The sequence below is a fragment of the Chionomys nivalis genome, chromosome 6, assembly GCF_950005125.1.
Source record: "Chionomys nivalis chromosome 6, mChiNiv1.1, whole genome shotgun sequence".
NCBI classification, from domain to species: domain Eukaryota; kingdom Metazoa; phylum Chordata; class Mammalia; order Rodentia; family Cricetidae; genus Chionomys; species Chionomys nivalis.
The window spans coordinates 12,167,147-12,188,038 of record NC_080091.1 but is presented as its reverse complement, the minus strand read 5'-3'; the positions used below and the strand labels follow the sequence as shown (position 1 = coordinate 12,188,038).

General features: G+C 50.3%; 1 protein-coding gene across 1 annotated transcript in view; it reads left to right on the top strand.

Moving 5' to 3' along the window:
* The window catches only part of LOC130875412 (complement C3-like), a 30,810-nt gene extending 14,795 nt beyond the window's left edge, over positions 1-16,015 (top strand). Inside the window, exons 27-41 of the mRNA XM_057771139.1 lie at positions 886-984; positions 2,482-2,638; positions 3,319-3,482; positions 4,950-5,108; positions 5,563-5,622; positions 5,726-5,816; positions 5,928-5,979; positions 10,471-10,558; positions 10,659-10,748; positions 12,005-12,110; positions 12,610-12,699; positions 13,032-13,115; positions 15,433-15,516; positions 15,596-15,731; positions 15,829-16,015. Of these exons, the coding sequence (XP_057627122.1) occupies positions 886-984; positions 2,482-2,638; positions 3,319-3,482; positions 4,950-5,108; positions 5,563-5,622; positions 5,726-5,816; positions 5,928-5,979; positions 10,471-10,558; positions 10,659-10,748; positions 12,005-12,110; positions 12,610-12,699; positions 13,032-13,115; positions 15,433-15,516; positions 15,596-15,731; positions 15,829-15,970 (1,602 nt within the window). The 3' untranslated portion in view covers positions 15,971-16,015. The remainder of the gene's footprint in view (positions 1-885; positions 985-2,481; positions 2,639-3,318; positions 3,483-4,949; positions 5,109-5,562; positions 5,623-5,725; positions 5,817-5,927; positions 5,980-10,470; positions 10,559-10,658; positions 10,749-12,004; positions 12,111-12,609; positions 12,700-13,031; positions 13,116-15,432; positions 15,517-15,595; positions 15,732-15,828) is intronic.
* Positions 16,016-20,892: the final 4,877 nt, after the last annotated feature.

The window sequence follows — 20,892 nt, the reverse complement described above, 5'->3', positions numbered from 1 at the left end:
CACTGCTCTGTCTGCTTGTTCACTTGGTGGAGGTGGGAGCCCGGTGTATAAATTTGTAAAACACTAAAGTATTGCAAGAATTCAGCGGCTGACATAGCCAGCCACAGGAGACATGCGTGGTATGTGCTTGGTGTAGACCAGAGAGTCCTCCAGGGCCACCTACGTTTTTCTTTTTCTTTGATTTTTTTGATTCTTTGTTTCTTTGTTTCTCTCTGTCTCTGTCTCTCTCTTTCTCTCCCTCTCTCTCTCTTCCCCCCACCCCGCTCTCCTCCCTCCTTTCCTCTTTCTTTCTTTCTTTCTTTCTTTCTTTCTTTCTTTCTTTCTTTCTTTCTTTCTTTTTTCTTTCTTTTTGAGACAGTATCTCACTGTCCCAAGGCTCACCAAGTAGGCTAAGCTGGCTGATCCCTGAGCCCCAGAGATCTGGCCATCTCTGCCTGCCAATACCGGGTTCACCAGCACAAGCCACCATGCCCAGATATTTAATTTGTTAAAATGTGATTTCTGGGGCTTGAGGGTTGAGCCATCTCCCCAGGTCCTACTAAGTGTTTTGATTCATGATAGTCCACATTTTCTGTAGATCTGTCAGGGGATCTCTACCATAGATCAAGGAGCATTTGTCTGTCTGTGGAGTAGCTGACCGGCTCATGCCCATCCGGTTGGGCAAGAAGCCCTGTGAAGGCGAGCTGTGTGTGGTTTCCTCAACCATTACACCCTGCTACACCAGGGACAGCAGTCCAGGGGGATCCCAGTGACACAGAATGAACAAATAATTCAATTGATTCATACTAGCGGGGGGGGGGAGCTGAGCCCAGACTCCCCAAATCTTTAGGGTACTTGACAACCAGGTTTAGACGCATAAAGATTCTCTTCTGCTCCTCATCACAGGGTGGACTCCGGAACACCAAGGAGGCCGATGTGTCCCTCACAGCCTTCGTCCTCATAGCACTGCAGGAAGCCCGAGAAATCTGTGAGGGGCAGATCAACGTGAGTGTCCTGTCAGCCACCCAAGCTGTGGGGAGGGGTGTTCTCGTTTCTTCTCTATTGCTGGGATCGAACACTCTGACCAAAAGCAACCTGAGGGAGAAAAGGGTTTCTTTCAGGTTATAGCAACAGATCACGGACATCCCCGGGGGAAAGTCGAGGCAGGGACTCAAGGGCAGGCATGTTTGCTGTTCCATTACCTCAAACAAATGACCTCAGCTCACTCACAGCCAAAGAAATGGTGCTGCTGGCTGCTTCACTGGCAGGCTTAGACCTTCTTGGACAGCTCAGGACCACCTGCCTAGGAATTGTGCTGCCCACAGCGGCCTTCCCACATCTACTAACACTGAAGAGAATCCCCACAGATGACAAAGGTCCCGCTGATGTAGGCAGTTCACCAACTAGGGTTCTCCTCTATTACCCCGGGCTGTATCAAGCTGACAGTTGACGCTAAGGAGGGGAGAGGTTGTTGCCTTGAGCTGGGAGGTTTGGCCCTCTCTACTTACTAAAAATGGTCTGACGATAAACCATGACACCTGGTGTGTATCGCTGTGATCTCGGGTTTTTACCTCTGAAAAAGTATATGACTTTTCCTGGGGAGACACAAAGAAATGTCTATCATCCTAGATAGTGATCAGTACCAAACCAAAAAAATGATTGCGCCAAGTTCAGCTTGAACATTGCATCAAGTTTGTTGGGGTCACCTATGGGAGCATGGGGACGCAAGGGCAGCTGAATTGCCAAAAAGCCCACCCCACCGTGGATAATGAACTGCACAGCTAGAGTTCCTTGCACAGCTTATGGGTGGGTCTACCCTAGAGACCCCTCCCCCCAGCGGTGGCTTTCTGCCTTTGTAGCCAGGAGGGGCTTTCTGCATCTCTCAGCTTTCAGGAGAGTTCCGAGTTTTGGGGCCTTCTAAGCCTCTAAGTCTCTTGCTGTCTTTCTGAGTTTTATGAACCATTGCCACCCTCTCGGAGGGAATGTTTCAACTCAGCGCCAACAGCTACCCATCTTAGTTCAGTGAACGTGCAAATGGCAAACCCCTCCTAAGGCGACATGGTGACCATGAAGATGGATGAAGGCTCCAGCTGGCGTGCTGGATCTTGTTTCTAGTATATGCCAACATGGGACATTTTATGACATCGTTTTGTTTAGTGACAACCTCTGGGGAGTATTTACATGACCATAATTCACTGTTGTTATGAGGCAGGGCTCATCCACCCAAGAACCCACAGTCACACCCCCTTCTGCACACCCCTAGTGTACAGACTTCTCCAGGCGCATAAAAGGGTTCAGCAGAGGGCACCACACCAGTGGCCCCAATGACTAGAGGATTCTTAAAGTCAATACAGGGGGTCCCCCAGGGCAGATTCAGGGGAGTCCCCCAGGGCAGATTCAGGGGAGTCCCACAGGACAGATTCAGGGGAGTCCCACAGGGAAAATGTTATCCTGGTGGCCCAGAAGTCATGTTTGTGAGATCCCAACTGTTGTCTCTCCCAGAGCCTCCCCGGGAGCATCAACAAGGCAGGGGAGTACATCACAGCCAGTTACCTGAACCTGCAGAGACCATACACAGTGGCCATCGCTGGGTATGCCCTGGCCCTGATGGGGAAACTGGAGGAGCCTTACCTCAGCAAGTTCCTGAACACAGCCAAAGGTGAGGAATCGCCTCAAGGGGAAGGGGTGTATGGTTGGGGGTGAGGGTCAACTCAAGTGAAGATCCTGGACACACAGTGAGCCAGGACACGTGATTCTTAGCTGAGGGGTGAGGTGGATGGCCCCACCTTGACTGCAGTGGAAGCCTCTCAAGTCTGTGGACTCTTCAGTGTAAATCACACAAGAGTCCCGGGGCACCTTTCATTCAACCATACCCTGGGCATCCATATCAGAAGGGCGACTGAAGGAGAGGCAGGGGCTGCTGGACTGGAGATGCTCTTGAGTTCTTTTCCTGTTTCTGTTATAAAGTGCCCCAGTGAAAGCAACCCAAGGGAGGAAGGCTTCATTTCAGCTCAAGGGTGGAATCCATCATAGCTGGAAATCAAGGCAGTGAGAGCTAATCAGAAAGCAGAGAGATGCTGGGTTCATTCCTCCATCTTACCCATTCCGGTACCCACCCCAGGGAAAGGTCACGATGGGTTCTTCCACACCAGTTAACATAGTCAGGATGATTCCCACCGGCAAGGCCAGGGGATTGTCTCCCAGGTCACTCAGACTGACAGTCCACACTGAGCACAAGAGAGTTGGACAAAAGCATGGCCACCCGGACATGGGGCAGGCCAGATCCCGAGTAACTCTCAGGTACACAGTGCATGAGAGGCCGGGGTGTTTCCTGTGCAGATCGGAACCGCTGGGAAGAGCCCGGCCAACAGCTCTACAATGTGGAGGCCACGTCCTATGCCCTCCTGGCCCTGCTGCTGCTGAAAGACTTCGACTCTGTGCCTCCTGTGGTCCGCTGGCTCAATGAGCAAAGATACTACGGGGGCGGCTACGGCTCCACACAGGCAAGTGGGCTCTGTGCAGGCAAGTGGGCTCCAGTTCCAACGTTTGCTTCCCAGGTCTCCTGGAGGAGACACCAAGACCCAGGCATGTAGCTCCTCCATCTGAGCAGTGCAGGTGATGGAGAAACTGGATCTCATGCCTTGTTTCCCAGGCCCCCAATGGCACCCTTACTCACTAGAGGGTTCTAGATTATATTCTTCATTAGACTAGGCTCTCAATGTTCCCCGTTCTCATCAAAATGTTCCAGATCATGTTCCTAGGCTTCCCCCCAACCGCACCCTAACTGGAAAGTCTAGATCACTTTCCTTGTTTCATCAGTCTCTTGATGTGCCCCCGCATCACTGGAAGATTCTAGAACATGGTCTCAATTTGACCAGGCTCCCAGTGTCTCCCTTTGTCATGTGTGGGCTCTAGATCATGTTCATGGGTTCACTATACTCCCAATGTCACCTTATCACTGGACCATTCTAGATTGTTTCCTTCATTCATTCAAGGAGACTCCCAATATTCCCCCCCCTCGTGTGTGTGGGGTTCTAGATCGCATTCTATGTTCCACTGGATTCTCAAATGTCACAGTCTCCAATCAGTGAGATCTAGACCAAGATCCCAATACCACCCACCTTTCACGTTTTGTCATTGATGTATTCTATTTCTGTTCTCACCTCCACGAGGGCACTGCCCAATGCATCTTTCTCTAGAACTTTCCAGATGATGGTTTTGGCAATTTAGGGCAAGCTCAGGCTCTGGCTTGATCTTTCTTTGGGCTCCCAGTCACTTTTCGGTGTTCCATCCTCCATATCACTTCAGAGCTTGGTGCCCCCACACTCTGGGTCTATTGTCTTTCTCAGGAAATGGTTCTAGATTAATTCCTGGCTCACTAAGCCCTAAAGTCCTCCCTTTTGAGGAGTTTTGAGGTTCTAGACCTTCAGTCGTACACTTGAATTGCCACCTGTGAGGTGGCAGGGAAGCCTGTTTCTTCGGCACCCCTCGGCTGCAGCACAGTCCAGGTTGCAGGAAAGGAAAGGGAGGCATGCATATATCCTGGTAGATACTGGCGTGTTTTCAGCATCGCCAGCATCTGAACAAAAGCCTGCTCCCTTGGAAAATTCTAGACAGTCCTTCGGTGCCCAGTGACCTCTGCCAGTCCCTTCACACTCTGGCGGGTCCTAGGTCACAGGCTTACTAATAACCATCCCTGAATTGAGTTTCTAGTGATCTCTGCTAGTCCCTTCACACTCTGGTGGGTTCTAGGCCACAGGCTGACTGATAACCATCCCTGGCCCAATTTTCTCTCACAGGGAGCTCTGGGACATCCACCTCTTTCCAACTTTATCTTTGCAGTATCCGGCAGGTTCTGTGTGTGGCGCTGATGCCATAATTTTGACCCATACATGATCATCTCTCCCCAACACTTCCTAACCACCAATGAGAATGCAAAGCTAACCATCTTTCCCTCACACGGGCTCTAGGCCACCTTCATGGTATTCCAAGCCTTGGCCCAATACCAAACAGACGTCCCTGACCACAAGGAGTTGAACATGGACGTGTCCTTCCACCTTCCCAGCCGCAGCGCCCCAACCATGTTCCGCCTGCTCTGGGAAACTGGCAGCCTCCTACGATCAGAAGAGGTATGGTCTTACCCCTCCCTTTCCTCTCTTCCTCCTTCTGTACCATCCAGGGCTACAGGAGAGAGGTTGTTAGATACCTCGCGGGAACCGTATGCGCTCACGTGTATGCATGTCTATGTACAGGTGTGGGTACATTTGTGTGGTGTGGACCAGAGGACAACCTTACATGCCATTCCTTAGGTGCTGTCCATATTACTTGTTGAGCTAAGACTCTCACTGGGCTAAAGTTTACCAAATAGACTAGACTAGGTGGCCAGCAGGCTCCAAAGATCCCCCTGTCTCTGCCTCCCCAGTGCTAGGATCTCAAGCCCATGCCCAGTTTGTTTGACATGGATTCTTGGTATCAAACCCAGGTTCTCACGTTTATCAGACAAGCACCTTGCCCACTGGGCCATCTTCCTGGTCCTGAAGCCGGCTGTTAACTTCCCCTCTTCTCTCCCCCAACCCTGTGCAGACCAAGCAAAATGAGGCCTTCTCTCTGACAGCCAAAGGAAAAGGCGAAGGCACATTGTCGGTAAGGAAGGGGAACCACACCTGCTGGAACCTCCTTTTCTCCTGCCCCCTCCCCGTCCTCAGCCATGCAGTGTTCTCATGGGGTCCTGCGCTCATCCCCCCAGGTAGTGACAGTGTATCATGCCAAAGTCAAAGGCAAAGTCACCTGCAAGAAGTTCGACCTCAGGGTCACTATAGAACCAGCCCCTGACACAGGTAAGAGGAATGACCCCCCTGTCACCTTCCGACCCCAGTCCTGTCCCATCCCTGCCCTCCTCCTGAACCAGGACCCAAAGACACCATGTATCCTTCTGTCTCTGTTTGTAGCCAAGAAGCCCGAGGAGGCCAAGAGAACCATGACCCTTAGCATCTGCACCAGGTGAGGATCTGGGTCCCTGGGGTTCATCCTGGTTACTCTCTCCCTCTAGAAAGACTTCGTCTTCGTGGCAGGCCAGAGCCCCTGCTTTGGGCATGCCGCAAGCATTGTAGCCATGAGTGGCATCCTCAGTCCATCTCCTTCCCCTCTGTTCACTTCTTCATTCATGCTGGCAAGCTTGCCATCTCCCGGGGCACACCGCGCGTCTCTTGCAAGACCATTCCCTCCATCGTCCCTCCTGCCGTTGGCGTCACATTCAGACTTCACTGCCTGGGCAGTTTTCTCTTTTCTTATTTGTGACCATCTCTGTTGGCCTGTTTCCTCTCTCCGTGATCATGTGAGCGCGCACGCTCGCGCGTGAATTGTGTATGTGTGTCTGTGTATTCGTGCACATGTGTGTATATGTATGTGTGTGTTTGTGTGTACACATTTTTTATGCCACAGCTTATACATGGAGGTAGGAAGACAGTTTGTAGGAGTTGGATCTCTCTTTTCACCATGTGGGGTCCTAGGTTTGAACTCAGGTTGTTAAGCATAGTGGTTAGTACCTTTACCCACTGAACCATCTCCCTGGCCAGAAATTCTCGTTGGCCTGGAATTCGCCAAGTACGCAAGGCTGGTCAGGCAGTGAGCTCAAAGATCCACCTGACTATGCCCCCAGGGTTGGAACTACAAGTGTGTTCCAGGGAGATGGGCTCAGTGATTAATGGTATTAGCCACCATAGGTTGATTTCTTCTTCTTAACATGGATAATGGGGGATTAAACTCAGGTGTAGATGGAGCTCTGGGCAGGCCTGCTTTTCGTCCTGCCTGGATCACACTCGGCTAGCTTTACACCCGAAATAACAACACACAAACTGTATTCATTTAAACACTGCCTGGCCCATTAGCTCTAGCCTCTTACTTGCTAATTCTCACATCTTGGTTAATGTGTGTAGCACCACGAGGTGGTGGCTAACCAGTAACATTCTAACCTACATCCATCTTGGGCTGGAGCTTCATCACGACTGCCTCACTGCCTTCTTCCTCCCAGCATTCTGTTCTGTCTTCCCCGCCTACTTATGTTCTGACCTATCAGGCCAAGAAGTTTTGTTTATTAATTAACCAATGAAAACAACAGATAGATAGAAGACCCTCCTACATCATTTCCCCTTTTTCTGTTTAAACAAAAAGAAAGGCTTTAACTTTAACATAGTAAAATTACATATAACAAAACAGTTATTAAGCAAGAATTACAATATTTATATCTATTTTATCTTTTATCATAACTAAGGAAAACTAAAATTAAGACTATCCGTCCTTCAACTCCATCAAAGACTCCAGAAGGATATCATATTACCTAAGTAAACAAGAAGTAAGCAACTTCCAACTCTAGAAATGACAGAGACATCTCGCTGCCTTGACAGTCACCTAAAGTTCCTCTGTACCATTGGGGCATCCATCTTCAGCCTACAGGCCCATAGTATCCAGTAGATTTTTCCACGAAGCAGGAAATTTCAAAGACAGTTCAGTCACTATCTGCTGTGTCCTGCAAAATGTCTCGCAGACTCTTTCATGAATCAGGAACCCCAAAAGACCATCTCACCTTTAGACAAGTTCAGCAGTCCTCTCTCTGTGGGTTCTTTGTGTCCAGTTTATGCAACAGTCCAGGCAAGAGCAGTTTCTTGCCCAAATGTCTAATCAACTCCATAAGGAGCCTCTTTGATGCCCATCTTCCTCTTGAAGTAGGTTTGTGCTGCCAGGAGCAAATATGTCTCATTGTCATGAAAAACCCTAAGTTATTAAAACATTTTAAATACCATATTCTGCAGTCTTTGAAAGATATGAAGAATGCCTATCTAACTGAAATATATCTCTATATATCTAGAAAATCTGACTAACGTGACTACAAGCTTGACGATTATTGATGATTAGCCATTAACAACCTATATTTCCTAATTATACATTACATTTTTAAATGAATTACACAATCATAATACCTTAATCAAGAGCAGATATACATATACATATAACAAAATTTATATCAATGTAAATTATTCATATCTATATCATATCCCCCTTTAAATGTAAAAGAACATTTATAAACAGTATTTGGGAATATGGGCAGTTTTTTCTCTCCAAACTGCTTCGTGCTGAATGGGGGCACTGTTATTTAAGTCTTTCATGGTATAACCTGTGTGCTAGATTCATCTCAGTAAGCAGTTGAGTGAAGTAATTTTTTTGAAGGTGTTCACAGCAACCTTTCAGGAGGGCGTGGTCCATCATACCATATTGGGATAGAAGCAATCCACAGGGTCTCACCCTCTGTGAAAACAAAAGAAGAACTTTTCCAAAGCTTTATAACCTTAGATCCAAATTTTGAAGTCAAGGTATTTTCAAAAGATCTATGTTAGATTAGTTCAGCAGCATTTATAAACAAATATCTTTTAGTAGCTGTTGCTCCTTCCTCGGCATTCAGACAATGCAAAGAGAGCATACTAGCATACAGTATCAAGATTCTCTGTATTTTCCATCTTTGTGCGGCTTTATTTTAACCTGTATTTCTTTTGTTTTTACTTTCTGAGACAGGTTCTCTGTATATCTTTGTCCTGGAATAACTGTAGACCAGGCTGTCCTTGAACTCTCAGAGATCTGTCTGTCTCTGCCTCCCAGGCATTAGGATTAAAGGTGTATCCAGCCACACCTTGAAGTCACAGAGGTCAATCTACCTCTGCCTCCCAAGTGTATATGGTGTATACCACCATATCCAACTACTGTCTTTCTTTTTCTTTTTCTTTTTTTTTTTACTTTAAGACTTTAACCTTTAGCCTACATATATTTTTAACACACTGTAAACTATTTAGAGGTTTTCTTCGACTTTGAATCTTTCTTTTACTGAATATCTCTCTTTTTGTGACCACATGAGTCTTTAATTTACCAAGCAATATTGGTAGTACTAAAGTTGTGGCTTTGGTGACTGGATCCAACCCATTCCTTAGCGTTACAGTCTCATGGCAGAGGTACCAGCTGTAGCCATGTTTATCACCACAACTCTATGGCATTTCAAGATCCCTGACAGCAAGCAAGCTGCAGCATTCTGCTCACAGACCACACTCAGTCAGACTGCCTGTCTGAGTCAGAGTTTGCCCTGGCAGGATGGCCCAGTTAGCCAGCATTTTAAAATGGTGCAGCTTTTTTCCTGCTACGGCTGAGAACTGAAAATCATCCATTCAGCTTTTCATCAACACCGTTTAAGTGTTTTGTGGCAGGACCTCTTAAAAGAGCGGCAAGGTTTTGCAGCTAAAGCTGAGTCAGGAAGCCTCTCTTAGATGAGAGTGCTTGCTTGCCTCTAGCAAGCAGAGTAGACCCAAGAAATTGCTGCTACCAAGAAAACATGTTTTACTCTATTCTTTCCCAAGCTTTCTCAGGCTTTCTGTGGATTCAGTTATCCACGTCTGGGTGCCATTTGTAAAAGGAGCTGTGGGCAGGCCTGCTTTTCATCCTGCCCGGATCACACATGGCTAGCTTTACGCTCGAAATAACAACACACAAATTGTATTCATTTAAACACTGCCTGGTCCATTAGCTCTAGCCTCTTACTTGCTAATTCTCACATCTTGGTTAACCCATTTCTCTTAATGTGTGTAGCACCACGAGGTAACAGTCTAACCTACATCCATCTTGGGCTGGAGCTTCATCACGACTGCCTCACTGCCTTCTTCCTCCCAGCATTCTGTTCTGTCTTCCCCGCCTACTTATGTTCTGACCTATCAGGCTAAGAAGTTTTGTTTATTAATTAACCAATGAAAATAACAGATAGATAGAAGACACTCCGACATCACTCAGGTCCTCATGTTTGCACAGCAAGCACTTTACTGATTAAGCTGCCACGCTGGCCCTCCACACTGCCACGATGTCCCACCACACGGCCATGCCGGCACTCCACACTGCCCCCACTGGCCTCCACACTGCCACGCTGGCCATCCACATTGCCATGCTGGCCTCCACACTGCCACACTAGCCCTCCACATTGCCACTCCAGCCCTCTACACTGCCATGCCAGCCCTTCACACTGCCACAGTGCCCTCCACAGTGCCAAGCCAGCCCTCCACATTGCCACACTGACCCTCCATATTGCAAGATTAGCCCTTCAGACTGCCACACTGGTCTTCCACATTGCCACGCCAGCCCTCCACACTGCCACGCTGGCCCTCCACCACTCCATACCATCCTGTCAGTCATCCACACTGCCACACCAGCTCTGGGATGACTCACTCAGTAGCCCAGGCTATCCTCAGCCCATAATCCTCCCACCTCAGCCTCTGACAGCATCATGAACCACGATGCCTGTCTGTGTCTACTTACATTGCCCTCAGACAAGTATTTCCCAAACCGAACTCTTCTTCAGTGCTGGGTGGGAAGCAGGAGCCTGGAGTGAGACCCATCATCCAGACACTGACCTTGGATACTGCCCCCATCCTGAAATCACACAACCTTTTATTCTGCCATGGACAGGTATCTGGGAGATGTGGATGCCACCATGTCCATCCTGGACATCTCCATGATGACTGGATTTGTTCCAGACACAAACGACCTGGAACGGGTAGGGAGGCTCGGGGCTGGGGTGCAGGAGAAGAGTCTGAGGTCTGGAAGAGGCTGCAGGGAGACAAGGAGGGATTTTCACCAACTCTGCTCTTCCCCAGCTGAGCACGGGAGTGGACAGATACATCTCCAAGTATGAGATGAACTCAGCCTTCTCCACCAAGAACACCCTTATCATCTACCTCGAAAAGGTACTGTTGCCCCAGGGGGGCTTCCATGCCCCTCTTCTTTCCCCTTCCTAGCTGAGTTTCTCCCTCCATTGTGACAGCTAGCTCAGGCTAGCCCAAGCTTGGGAATACAAGATCTGTGCTGTGAGGTGGTCAGAGAGTTTCTAAAATAAGGTGACCAGCCTAAGATTGTCGCCCGTCTCCCCCATAGTCTAATTGGTGTGGGTAAGTGACAAGAGACATAATTCTGTTCCTTATGCAGGGACCAGACTCCTTCCACATTGGGGTCTGCCATCCTTAGAATCTTCGCGTTTGTAGCAATAGTCTAAGAAAAGTGAACTTTGAGTGAGTTTGATAGTGAATGCAGGGTCTCTCCATGTAGCCTGAACTGGCCCCCAAACTCACAGTTCCTCCTGCCTCATCCTCCTGAGCACTGGAGTGATAGCAGTATGTCACCGTACCCAGGTATCTGTAATGTTTCATGAGCACTGTCATAGCACCCTTCACGTTGTTCTCACAAAACACCTGAGGTGGTGTGACATAGAGAGGGACTAAGCTCAAAGTTTTGGATAAAAAAGGCCAGAGAATGAGTGATCCCAACTATTTAGCCTCTAACAAAAGCTTCCGGGCATAATGGCCAGAGAGAGCGCAAGGATAAAGCCGCACACTGCAGGCAGGGCCGAGAGAAGTCCAGGAAGCCCACTCATTGTTATAATGACCTACATCACAGTGACAAACCAGCTCCTCCCAGCCAGGCATTAATCCCCTATGGCCCAGTTACCTCCCCATGGTTGGGTCTAGTTTATGCCATTATATTGTGGCTGCGGTGTGAATGAAGAGAAGTCATATGCAGACAACAGCAGGGAGACAGTGACCAGCTGGCCGGAGCTCTGTCACCTGATACCTCTAACTCGGAGTAAAGCTGCAAACATTCACTGATGCTGACTCTTCCCACACCTTCTAGAGCAGGGCTTCTCAACCTTCCTGACACCACAACCCTCTACTGCACCTCCTCATGTGGTGCCGACCTCCAACCATAAGATTTGTTTTATCACTACTTCATAACTGAAATGTACTAGTGTTATGAATCATAACGTAAATATCTGTACTTTCCGATGGTCTCAGGTGACCCCTGTGAAAGGGTCATTCAGCCCCCAAAGGGGTTACAACCCACAGGTTGGAAACCACTGTTCTAGAATATGCTTGGTCCCACAACTCTTCACGGTGGTTCCAAGGGTTCCCTCTGTGACACTCACTGACAGCTCCATTCTTCCCCTCAGATCTCACACTCCGAAGAAGAATGTCTGTCCTTCAACGTTCACCAGTTCTTCAATGTGGGACTCATCCAGCCCGGGTCGGTCAAGGTCTACTCCTATTACAACCTGGGTGAGCAGCCAGTGAGGACTGGGTATTGGGTGTTCTGGGTGTTCAAGGAACCTGGAGATCTGAGCATCACATCTGGCAGCACCAATGATCAAAACATTGGGGGTCCCGGGGGTGCATGTGCTGAGGCTCTTTGGGTCCTAGGAACAGAAGAATTGGGAGACTCGGAGTCCAAGGATTTGTAGGTTGGGGTTTGAGGGTCCCAGAGACCTAGAGGTTGGAGGTCTGAGGGTCACAGGGATCTGGAGGCTGGGGGGCCTGAGAATCCCAGGGACCTAGAATTTTGACATCTGAGCGTCTCGGGGCTCTAGATGGAGTCTCAAGACATTACCGTCTAAAGGTCGAAAGATCAAAGACCTGGGGTCTGAGCGTCACAGGGGTCTGAGGTTGGGGACCCAGCATCTCAGTGCTAAGGGGACTAAAATATTGGGCATTTCATAGCAGGAATGGTTCCCGAGGTGCAGTCCCTGGCCCTCTGACTTCTCCTCACTTCTCCCCACAGAGGAATCCTGCACCCGGTTTTACCATATGGATAAGGAGGATGGAATGCTGAGCAAGCTCTGCCACAATGAAATGTGCCGCTGTGCTGAGGGTAGGCAGAAGGATGGTGGGCACCAGAAGGGTGGGCACCTGTAGGGTGGGCACCGGAAGAGTGGGCACCAGGAAGTGGGCACCATGAGGGTGGGCACCAGGAAGATGGGCACCAGGAAGTGGGCACCGGGAGGTGGGCACAAGGAGGGTGTGAAGGGTGGATCTGTGGAAGGCACAGCGACATAGACCCTCCACTCCCATGGGTGGGGGATGGCCTCATCCAGGGTATATGGAGTGGGATAGGTGTCCCCTCTGGGCCCAGCTCCAACACAGACAGTGGGTCCTGGAAGGGCAGAGGGACTCAAGAGCCTGTGTCACCCCCCACCCCCACAGAGAACTGCTTCATGCATCAGGCACAGGAGAAGGTCAGCCTGAACGACCGGCTGGAAAAGGCTTGCGAACCTGGAGTGGACTACGGTGAGTGTGGCTTCTAGTGGGTTTGTCAGACCTTGCAGAGTGAGCGACAGGTGGCTTGATGGTGTGTGACCAGCAGGGAACAGCCATGCTGCGTGTGGATGTGTGTGACTGTTGTGTTTGGGACATGTGTAGATGAGTAGCGAAGGGCCATTGTCCGTGTTGTGTGATGTTCCCTGGGGAGACATTCACCCCAGATAGAGCACAGACCACTCAGGTCCAGCCTGCTGAACCAGTGAGTTGCTGGGGTTCCTCATGAGAGTTGGAATACGGGGTTCCTTGCAGGAGGGTGAATGACTTTTGTAGGCTCTGGAAGAGGCCTTGTGGGCCTTGTGAGTCCCACTTATTTCCTGAGCCTCAAGGGCCCTTCCTCCATAACCAGAAGTTTCAGTGACAAGAACGTAGCTAAACAGTAGGGAATTGGTGGTGAGAGAAGGTGGGTGTGACCACGGGTGGGGTTGGCCCGAGGCTGTAGTCCATAGCCGTGGTTGAGTGGGACTGTGGATAGGGACAGCTCAGTCAGCGTGGCTCTGGAAACCCAAGCATGAGGTTTGATCCCCAGGACCTAGCTAAAATCTCAGCATGGTGGCACCTGTCACTAACTTGAGCACCAAGGAAGCAGAGCCAGGAGGTTCTCAGGGCCAACCTAGCCATACCAGTGAGTTCAAGGTCTCAGTAAGATCCCGTCTCAAAAAACCACAAGGGACAAGGCTGACTGGAGAGCTGGCTCCCTGAGTTTGAGCACTCCACATCAGATGCCTGGAACTTCACCTCCAGGAGATCCAGCACCCTCTTCTGTCTTCTTCAAATGCTGCAGTCACACACATAGACACACGCAAAAACAGAAAAGGACAAAGGTGGTCTCTGACCTCCACACACACATACACCCGCCCACACACATGACCGTGTACACATATTCCGATTGGCCTCTCTGTGACAGAGCATGACCTAAAGCATCTGGAGAGGGAAAGGTTTATTTCATTTTATAGTTGACCGTTTGTCATCAAGGGAAGAATTGAAGCAGAGACCAGGGAGGAATGCCGTGTCCTAATGCCCCAACCCCCAGGCCTGCTTAGCTACCTTTCTTACACAGCCCAGGCCCACCTGCCAAGCGATGGCATTGCTCACCGTGGGCTGGACACTCCTTATTAGTTAGCAATGAAGAAAATGCCCCCACAGACATAGCCACAGGCCACGCTGATGGAAACAGTTCCTCAGCTGAGATTCCCTCTTCCCGATCTGTCAAGTGGATAACAGACACCATGACAACATGTGAACATATTCACAGAGACACAAACACACACATGGTAGCTACAGCTGTGCATGCACCTGTAGCTGAAGGTGATTGTAATTGCACATGCCTGACTGTGAATTGGACGTGTGTTTTGGTGACAGTGGTGACTTTGAGTAGCTGTATATTTGCAGTGAGTGGTCAGGGGTGACTGTGGATCACAGTCATAGCAATCATGAACATGACTGTCCTTACACCTGGCTGATCATGTGTGTGGTGTGATCTGGCTGGTTACCATGGTTGCATGATTCTGTCATTGGGGATGGCTGTGCTGAGAATAGTTGCCTCTGTCTGTGACTACTTGCCTAAGACTCTAATTGTGTCCATGGTATATGTGTGTAGTGAGGAGGCGAGCAGGCCTGCTTTTCGTCCCACCCGGCTCCAACACGGCTAGCTTTACACCCGAAATAACAACACACAAACTGTATTCATTTAAACACTGCTTGGCCCATTAGTTCTAGCCTCTTATTGGCTAACTCTCACATCTTGATTAACCCATTACTAATAATCTCTGCAGCACCACAAGATGGTGGCTTACCAGGAAAGATTCAGTATGTCTGACCTGGCAGCTGGCTCCATGGCGTCTGCCTCACTGCCTTCTACGCAGCATCCTGTTCTGTTTACTCCGCCTACCTAATTTTCTGTCCTATCAAAGGGCCAAGGCAGTTTGTTTATTAACCAATGAAAATAACACATAAACAGATGACCCTTCTCCATCATGAGTGTCTATGAATGTGCACACAGTTCTGTGGCCTGGGGTTGCCCATGAGACTTTACCATGGATGTCTGTGCCTGTGGGCAGCTCTAACTACTCCCAGGTAGCTATGGTGGATTACATGAGTGTGTCTGAGCGTGGCTGTGGGATGGCCTGGTTGTGTGCATTCCTGGCAGGGGACAGGCTGAGGTGTCGGCAGCTCTGACTTAGCCTGTCTCTGCTTTTGGTGGGGGAGTCACATGGTCAGGTGCATGTGCTGGTGAGAGCCCACTGGCCAACCCAACTCATGCCCATCACTGCCCCTCCCCCTACAGTGTACAGGACCAGGCTAGTTGCTACAAAGCTGTCTAATGACTTTGATGAGTACGTCATGACCATCGAGCAAGTCATCAAGTCAGGTAGCTAGCCCCTCTGTCCTCCCACCTCCCCATCCCGCTCCCTCTGCAGGAGCTCAGCCTCCCCTCCCCTGCTCCACAGGCTCAGATGAGGTGCAGGAAGGGCAGGAACGCACGTTCATCAGCCACGTCAAGTGTAGGCAAGCCCTGAAGCTGCAGGACAAGAAGCAGTACCTCCTGTGGGGCCTGTCCTCCGACCTCTGGGGAGAGAAGCCCAAGTAAGTGTCCACCCTGCTGCTGTGCTGTGCAAGTGGCTGACCCTTTAGCCCCGCCCACCGCTCCAGGAGCTGCCCTCACCTGTTCTCCCTTCCCCAGCACCAGCTACATCATTGGGAAGGATACTTGGGTGGAGCTCTGGCCCGAGGCTGAAGAATGCCAGGATGAGGAGAACCAGAAACAGTGTGAGAACCTCGGGGCGTTCACAGAGACCATGGTGGTCTTCGGCTGCCCCAACTGACCACAGCCCAGTTCTCCAATAAAGCTTTGGTTATATTTCACTCTCTTTCCGGTGTCTGGAGTTATGGTGTGGTGTGTGTGTGGGGTGTGTGTGTGTGTGTGTGTGTGTGTACATGTGGACACCAAAATTCTTTCCTTTTTTTCTTTTCTTTTTGTTTGTTTGTTTTTCTTTTCATTTGTTTTTCAAGGCAGGGTTTCTCTGTCCTGGTACTCACTACATAGACCAGTTTGGCCTCAAACTCACAGAGCTCTGCCTGCTTCTGCCTCCAGAGTGCTGGGATTCAAGGCATGGGCCACCACCGCTGACATCTTGCATTTTTATTCATTTTATTTTCAAAATATGTATCAATGTAATGTGTGTCTGCATGAGTTTTTATGAGTCACATGACTGCATGTGCCCTCGGAGACCAGGAAAGGGAGCTGAAGTTACAGGTGACTGTGAGCTGCCTGATGGGAGTGCTAAATAAACCCAGGTCCTCTGCAGGTGTTTTTACTGCAGAGCCACCAATCCATCCCCAGAAATTGCTAAAGTGTGTGTGTGTATGTGTGTGTGTGTGTGTGTCTGAGCTCCAGGTGAGTCAGCAGGTGTGTGTGTGTGTGTCTGAGCTCCAGGTGAGTCAGCAGGTGTGTGTGTGTGTGTCTGAGCTCCAGGTGAGTCAGCAGGTGTGTGTGTCACGTGTCTGAGCTCCAGGTGAGTTAACAGGTGTGTGTGTGCCTGAGCTCCAGGTGAGTCAGCAGGTGTCGGGGGGGTCACAGGTACTTCTAAAAACAGCAGAGTAGAACGGGAGATAACTGTTGATAAAATGTTATCAACATTTTATCAACCTGATGACTCACCTGGAGCTCAGACACACACACACCTGCTGACTCACCTGGAACTCAGATACACACACACACACCTGCTGACTCACCTGGAGCTCAGACACACACACACATACACACACACACCTGCTGACTCACCTGGAGCTCACACACACACACACATATACACACATACATACACACCTGCTGACTCACCTGGAGCTCACACACACACATTTGCTGACTCACCTGGAGTTCAGACACACACACACACACATATGCTGACTCACCTGGAGCTCACACACTCACACACATACACCTTCTCAATCTCCTAGAGTTCAGACACACCACATACACATACCCTTCACGTATACTCGATGACTTATCCACATCTCAGACACACACACCCACACCTGCTGACTCACCTGGATCTTAGAAACACACACATACACCTGTTAACCCACCTGGAGCTCAGCCATACACCCACACATAACTGCTGACTCTCTTGGAACTCAGCCCCATCCCATCTCTTTTCTGAGCAGCTGTGGTTCACATGGTCTGTGCTGCTGTTTCCTCCAGGTATAGATATTCCCTTTGGAAGGAGGAAGACGGGGCTCTGGAAATATACAAATATCAAGGTTCCTGCCCTGTTTATGTCTCCGTCCTGACTTCCTCTGATAATGAACTGTGATCTGTGATCTGGAAGTGTAATCCAAACAAAGCCTCTCCTCCCCGACTTGCTTTGGTCAACTAAAGTTAGGGGCTATACTGGGGAAACAAGTCAAGATGGGGTAAGACCTAGGCTGCTTATGGGCAGATAGGCATGATCATGTGTGGGGGGGCCAAAGAGGACTAAAGGTGGGGTGTGGGTAGCCTTAAAACTGGTCTGAGTGGTGCTTGGAGACGGCCTCTGGAGTGTGCTGAGGAGCTGAATGACAGGTGGTCCACAGGGTGCGTAACCTAGAGGGCTGACAGGTCTGGAGTCACTCTGGGCGAACTGGAGCTCTGGTAGGAAGTGATGGGTTCTGTCACCTGGGACCGGGAGACCTCAGAGGCCAGCTGGACCAGGACCGGGTCACTCTGGAGGGGTAGGAGTGTCACCTTGGCCCGGGAGACCTCAGAGGCCAGCAGGGCCGGACCAGGTCACTCTGGAGTGGTAGGCTCCGTCACCTAGGCCCAGGAGACCTCAGAGGCCAGCAGGGCCAGACCAGGTCACTCTGGGGTGGTAGGCTCTGTCACCTAGGCCTGGGAGACCTCAGAGGCCAGGTGAACCTGGACTGGGTCACTCTGGAGTGGTCGGAGCCAGGCTGATTTGACAGCAGGGTTAAGACTGACATACTGACTACAGGGGCTAGGTCTGGTTGGGGATAGAGGGCTGGGATGGTCCCTTCAGCTGCTGGCCCTGCTTCTGCTGTGTGCCTCTTCCAGGATGACGGACTCTGGATTTCGGGAAGGCCTGTCCAAAGTCAACAAGACAGCCAGTGGCCGGGAACTGTTGTGACTTCCTTTCATCCAGCCGCCACCCTCAGTCCTTCTGCACCCTGCACACCTGCTCTTGTCCCCTGGTGTGCAGGGAGCCCTAGGGGCTCCTGCCAACAGGGACACAAGACGCGGGACCCCAAGGAGCCTTCCAGAAAAGATGCCCCTCCCCCTCCTACACTGCATCCCTGTCCTCTTCAGCCTTTCAGTACAATAAGGACCGGTCTTTTTCTTTTTTTTTTTTTTTTTTTTTTTTTTTTTTTTTTTTTTCCATTTCTTGAGTTTCCTGATGCTCAGGGGTTTGAGGGCTAAGATGAGCTGCATCTATGATCTCAGATCCTGGATCCTCAGTACAGGTGGTGGCACTTACCTGTCATCCTCTGGAGCTCCTCATGAAACTTTGGGCCGATCATTGACAAATAAAGATGAAGATAAAACAGAATTCATAGTGAGGAGAGGATGGTCTACCAATGCTGTCCCAGGCCCTGGGTTGGCTGTTGGGGAACGTGTGACCAAGTTCCCCCTCCCATCTCAACCCTCAAGGGTCTTTCAAGTCACCAGACCAAGGATGAGGCTCCCACAGGGACTGGAAGGTGCAGACGAACCAGTGCCCTCTGAAAACAGGCCTGAGCGTGTGACTGAGCTGTGGGAGTGCAAAGTGCTTGCTGTTCCTGCTGCGGGACCTGAGTGCAGGTCCCAAAGCCTCCATGAAGATGGCCTGTGTGCTTATAATCCCACTAGGGCGGTGGGGAGGACTAGCTCCCTGGCCCTGGCCACAGCCCGGGCCCTCAAGACACCCTGTTTCAAAACCCAAGGGACAGCAGACGCAGCCCCTGACTGCCTGTGACCTTAGGCCACAGAGAGAACTAATAGCAGGGCGTGGCGGCTCAAGCCTCTAACTCCAACATCCAATAACTGAGGCAGGAAAGTACTAGGGTTTGAGGCTAGCCTGGGCTAAAGAGATCTGTTAATGTAGAAATGGATAGTCATGGCCCTAAGGGTCCAGCACCAACCTTGTCCTAGCCTCTTGGAGACCCCCTTACTATTAGTTCTTCAAGATGGCTGTCTCTGCCCTTCCTTGAGGATATCAGGAATGTCTTTCAGAGTGCAGAGACACCATGGTGGGGGTCGGGGGATAAGGAGGGGCCGGAGCCCTGGTTGAAGCTTCCACAATAAGGAAGTGAAACCAGCTGCAAACCAGATGAACAAATAGCCCAGCCAGCCGGAAGCACTACAGGCTGGGGAGGGTGTGGAAGGGGGTGGTGGGAGGCAGGGCCAATTCTGACAGGGCAACAGCAGGCAGAGTCCTAAGAACAGACTGTGAAGCTTTGTGCCAGGCCCAAGGGAGCCATGAAGGAATCAGAGGGTCAGGGCACTGTGCAGCTGGACATGCGGAAGTAGACACGGTGATCACACTCCAAAGATGGGCACACCCTAGTGCTCACCACTTGTGCATGTGTCCTGACAGTGGAAAGGAAGATCTGAAAGGAAATGATGAGGGCAACCTAGTGGGTTCCAGCATCCTCACAGGGAACTAAACCACCGTGGAGCACATGTCTTTAAACCCAGCACTCAGCACTGGGGAGGCAGAGGCCTGGTCAACAGAGTGAGTTCTGGGACAGCCAGGACTACACAGAGAAACCTTGTCTCAAAGTACAAAACAGAACAAAAAATCCTGGGCAGGAGAGATGGCTCAGTAGTTAAGAGCACTGGCTACTCTTCCAGACGGCCTGGATTTAGTTCCCAGCACCCACATGGTAGCTCAAGACTCTAACTCCAGTTCCAGGGGTTCTAACACCCTTGCAGATACATAAACAGACAAAACACCAAAGCACACAAAATAAAAATAATAATTGGGATGAGGTAAGCTGGAGCGGAGGGCAGGGCGGTGAAGCCCCATACATAGCATTCACACCTGTTCACGCCTGTCCTCGCAGTGCCTCAGGTGCCAGCAGGAGTGTGAGCTTCAGAAAACCTGGTTTGTGCAGTGAGAATGTGCAAACAAAACAGAACAAATCCAAAGGAGAAGGGAGAGGAGGGGGGGAGGGAAGAGAGAGGAGGGAGGGGGTATAAGGCCCCTACCTGAGGGTTCTGTCTGCAAGGTGTGGTTCACTGTCTCTGGAAACCAAGCTCAGACCTGCAGGGGAGGGTTGTGGGGGTGCCCAGTGGCTGGACTCTGACCCCGCACCCATCTTTTTGTGCCAATTTGGGTACCGCAAGCCCCACATGGACCTCGGAAGGAAGCTGTTGTCACAGCCTTATAGATGGTGCAGGGGTCAAGGTCCCCAAGAGTTAATGAGTTACAGGGTAGGAAGAGAGGTCACCCAGCCTGGGTACTCGCTGGAAGGAATTCCAGGAACCTGAGCTTCCAAGCATGGAGAGAATCCTGTGCAGGAAGAGGGGAGGGGAGCACAGGGGTAATCAAACCCATCAGTCAGAGTTGAGGGGTCTGCCACCCAGAAATCAAATGCACCCCTTTCTTTCATTTTTCCTGACACCAGAGCTCAGCACTGACAGGAGAGTCTGCAGCTCCCTCATTCTGTAGTTTGGGACAGGGGCTCTCTATGTTGCCCAGGCTGGCTCACAGAGATCTGCCTTCTTCTGCCTCCCTGAATGTGTGGACCACCAGGCCAGGCATTTCTC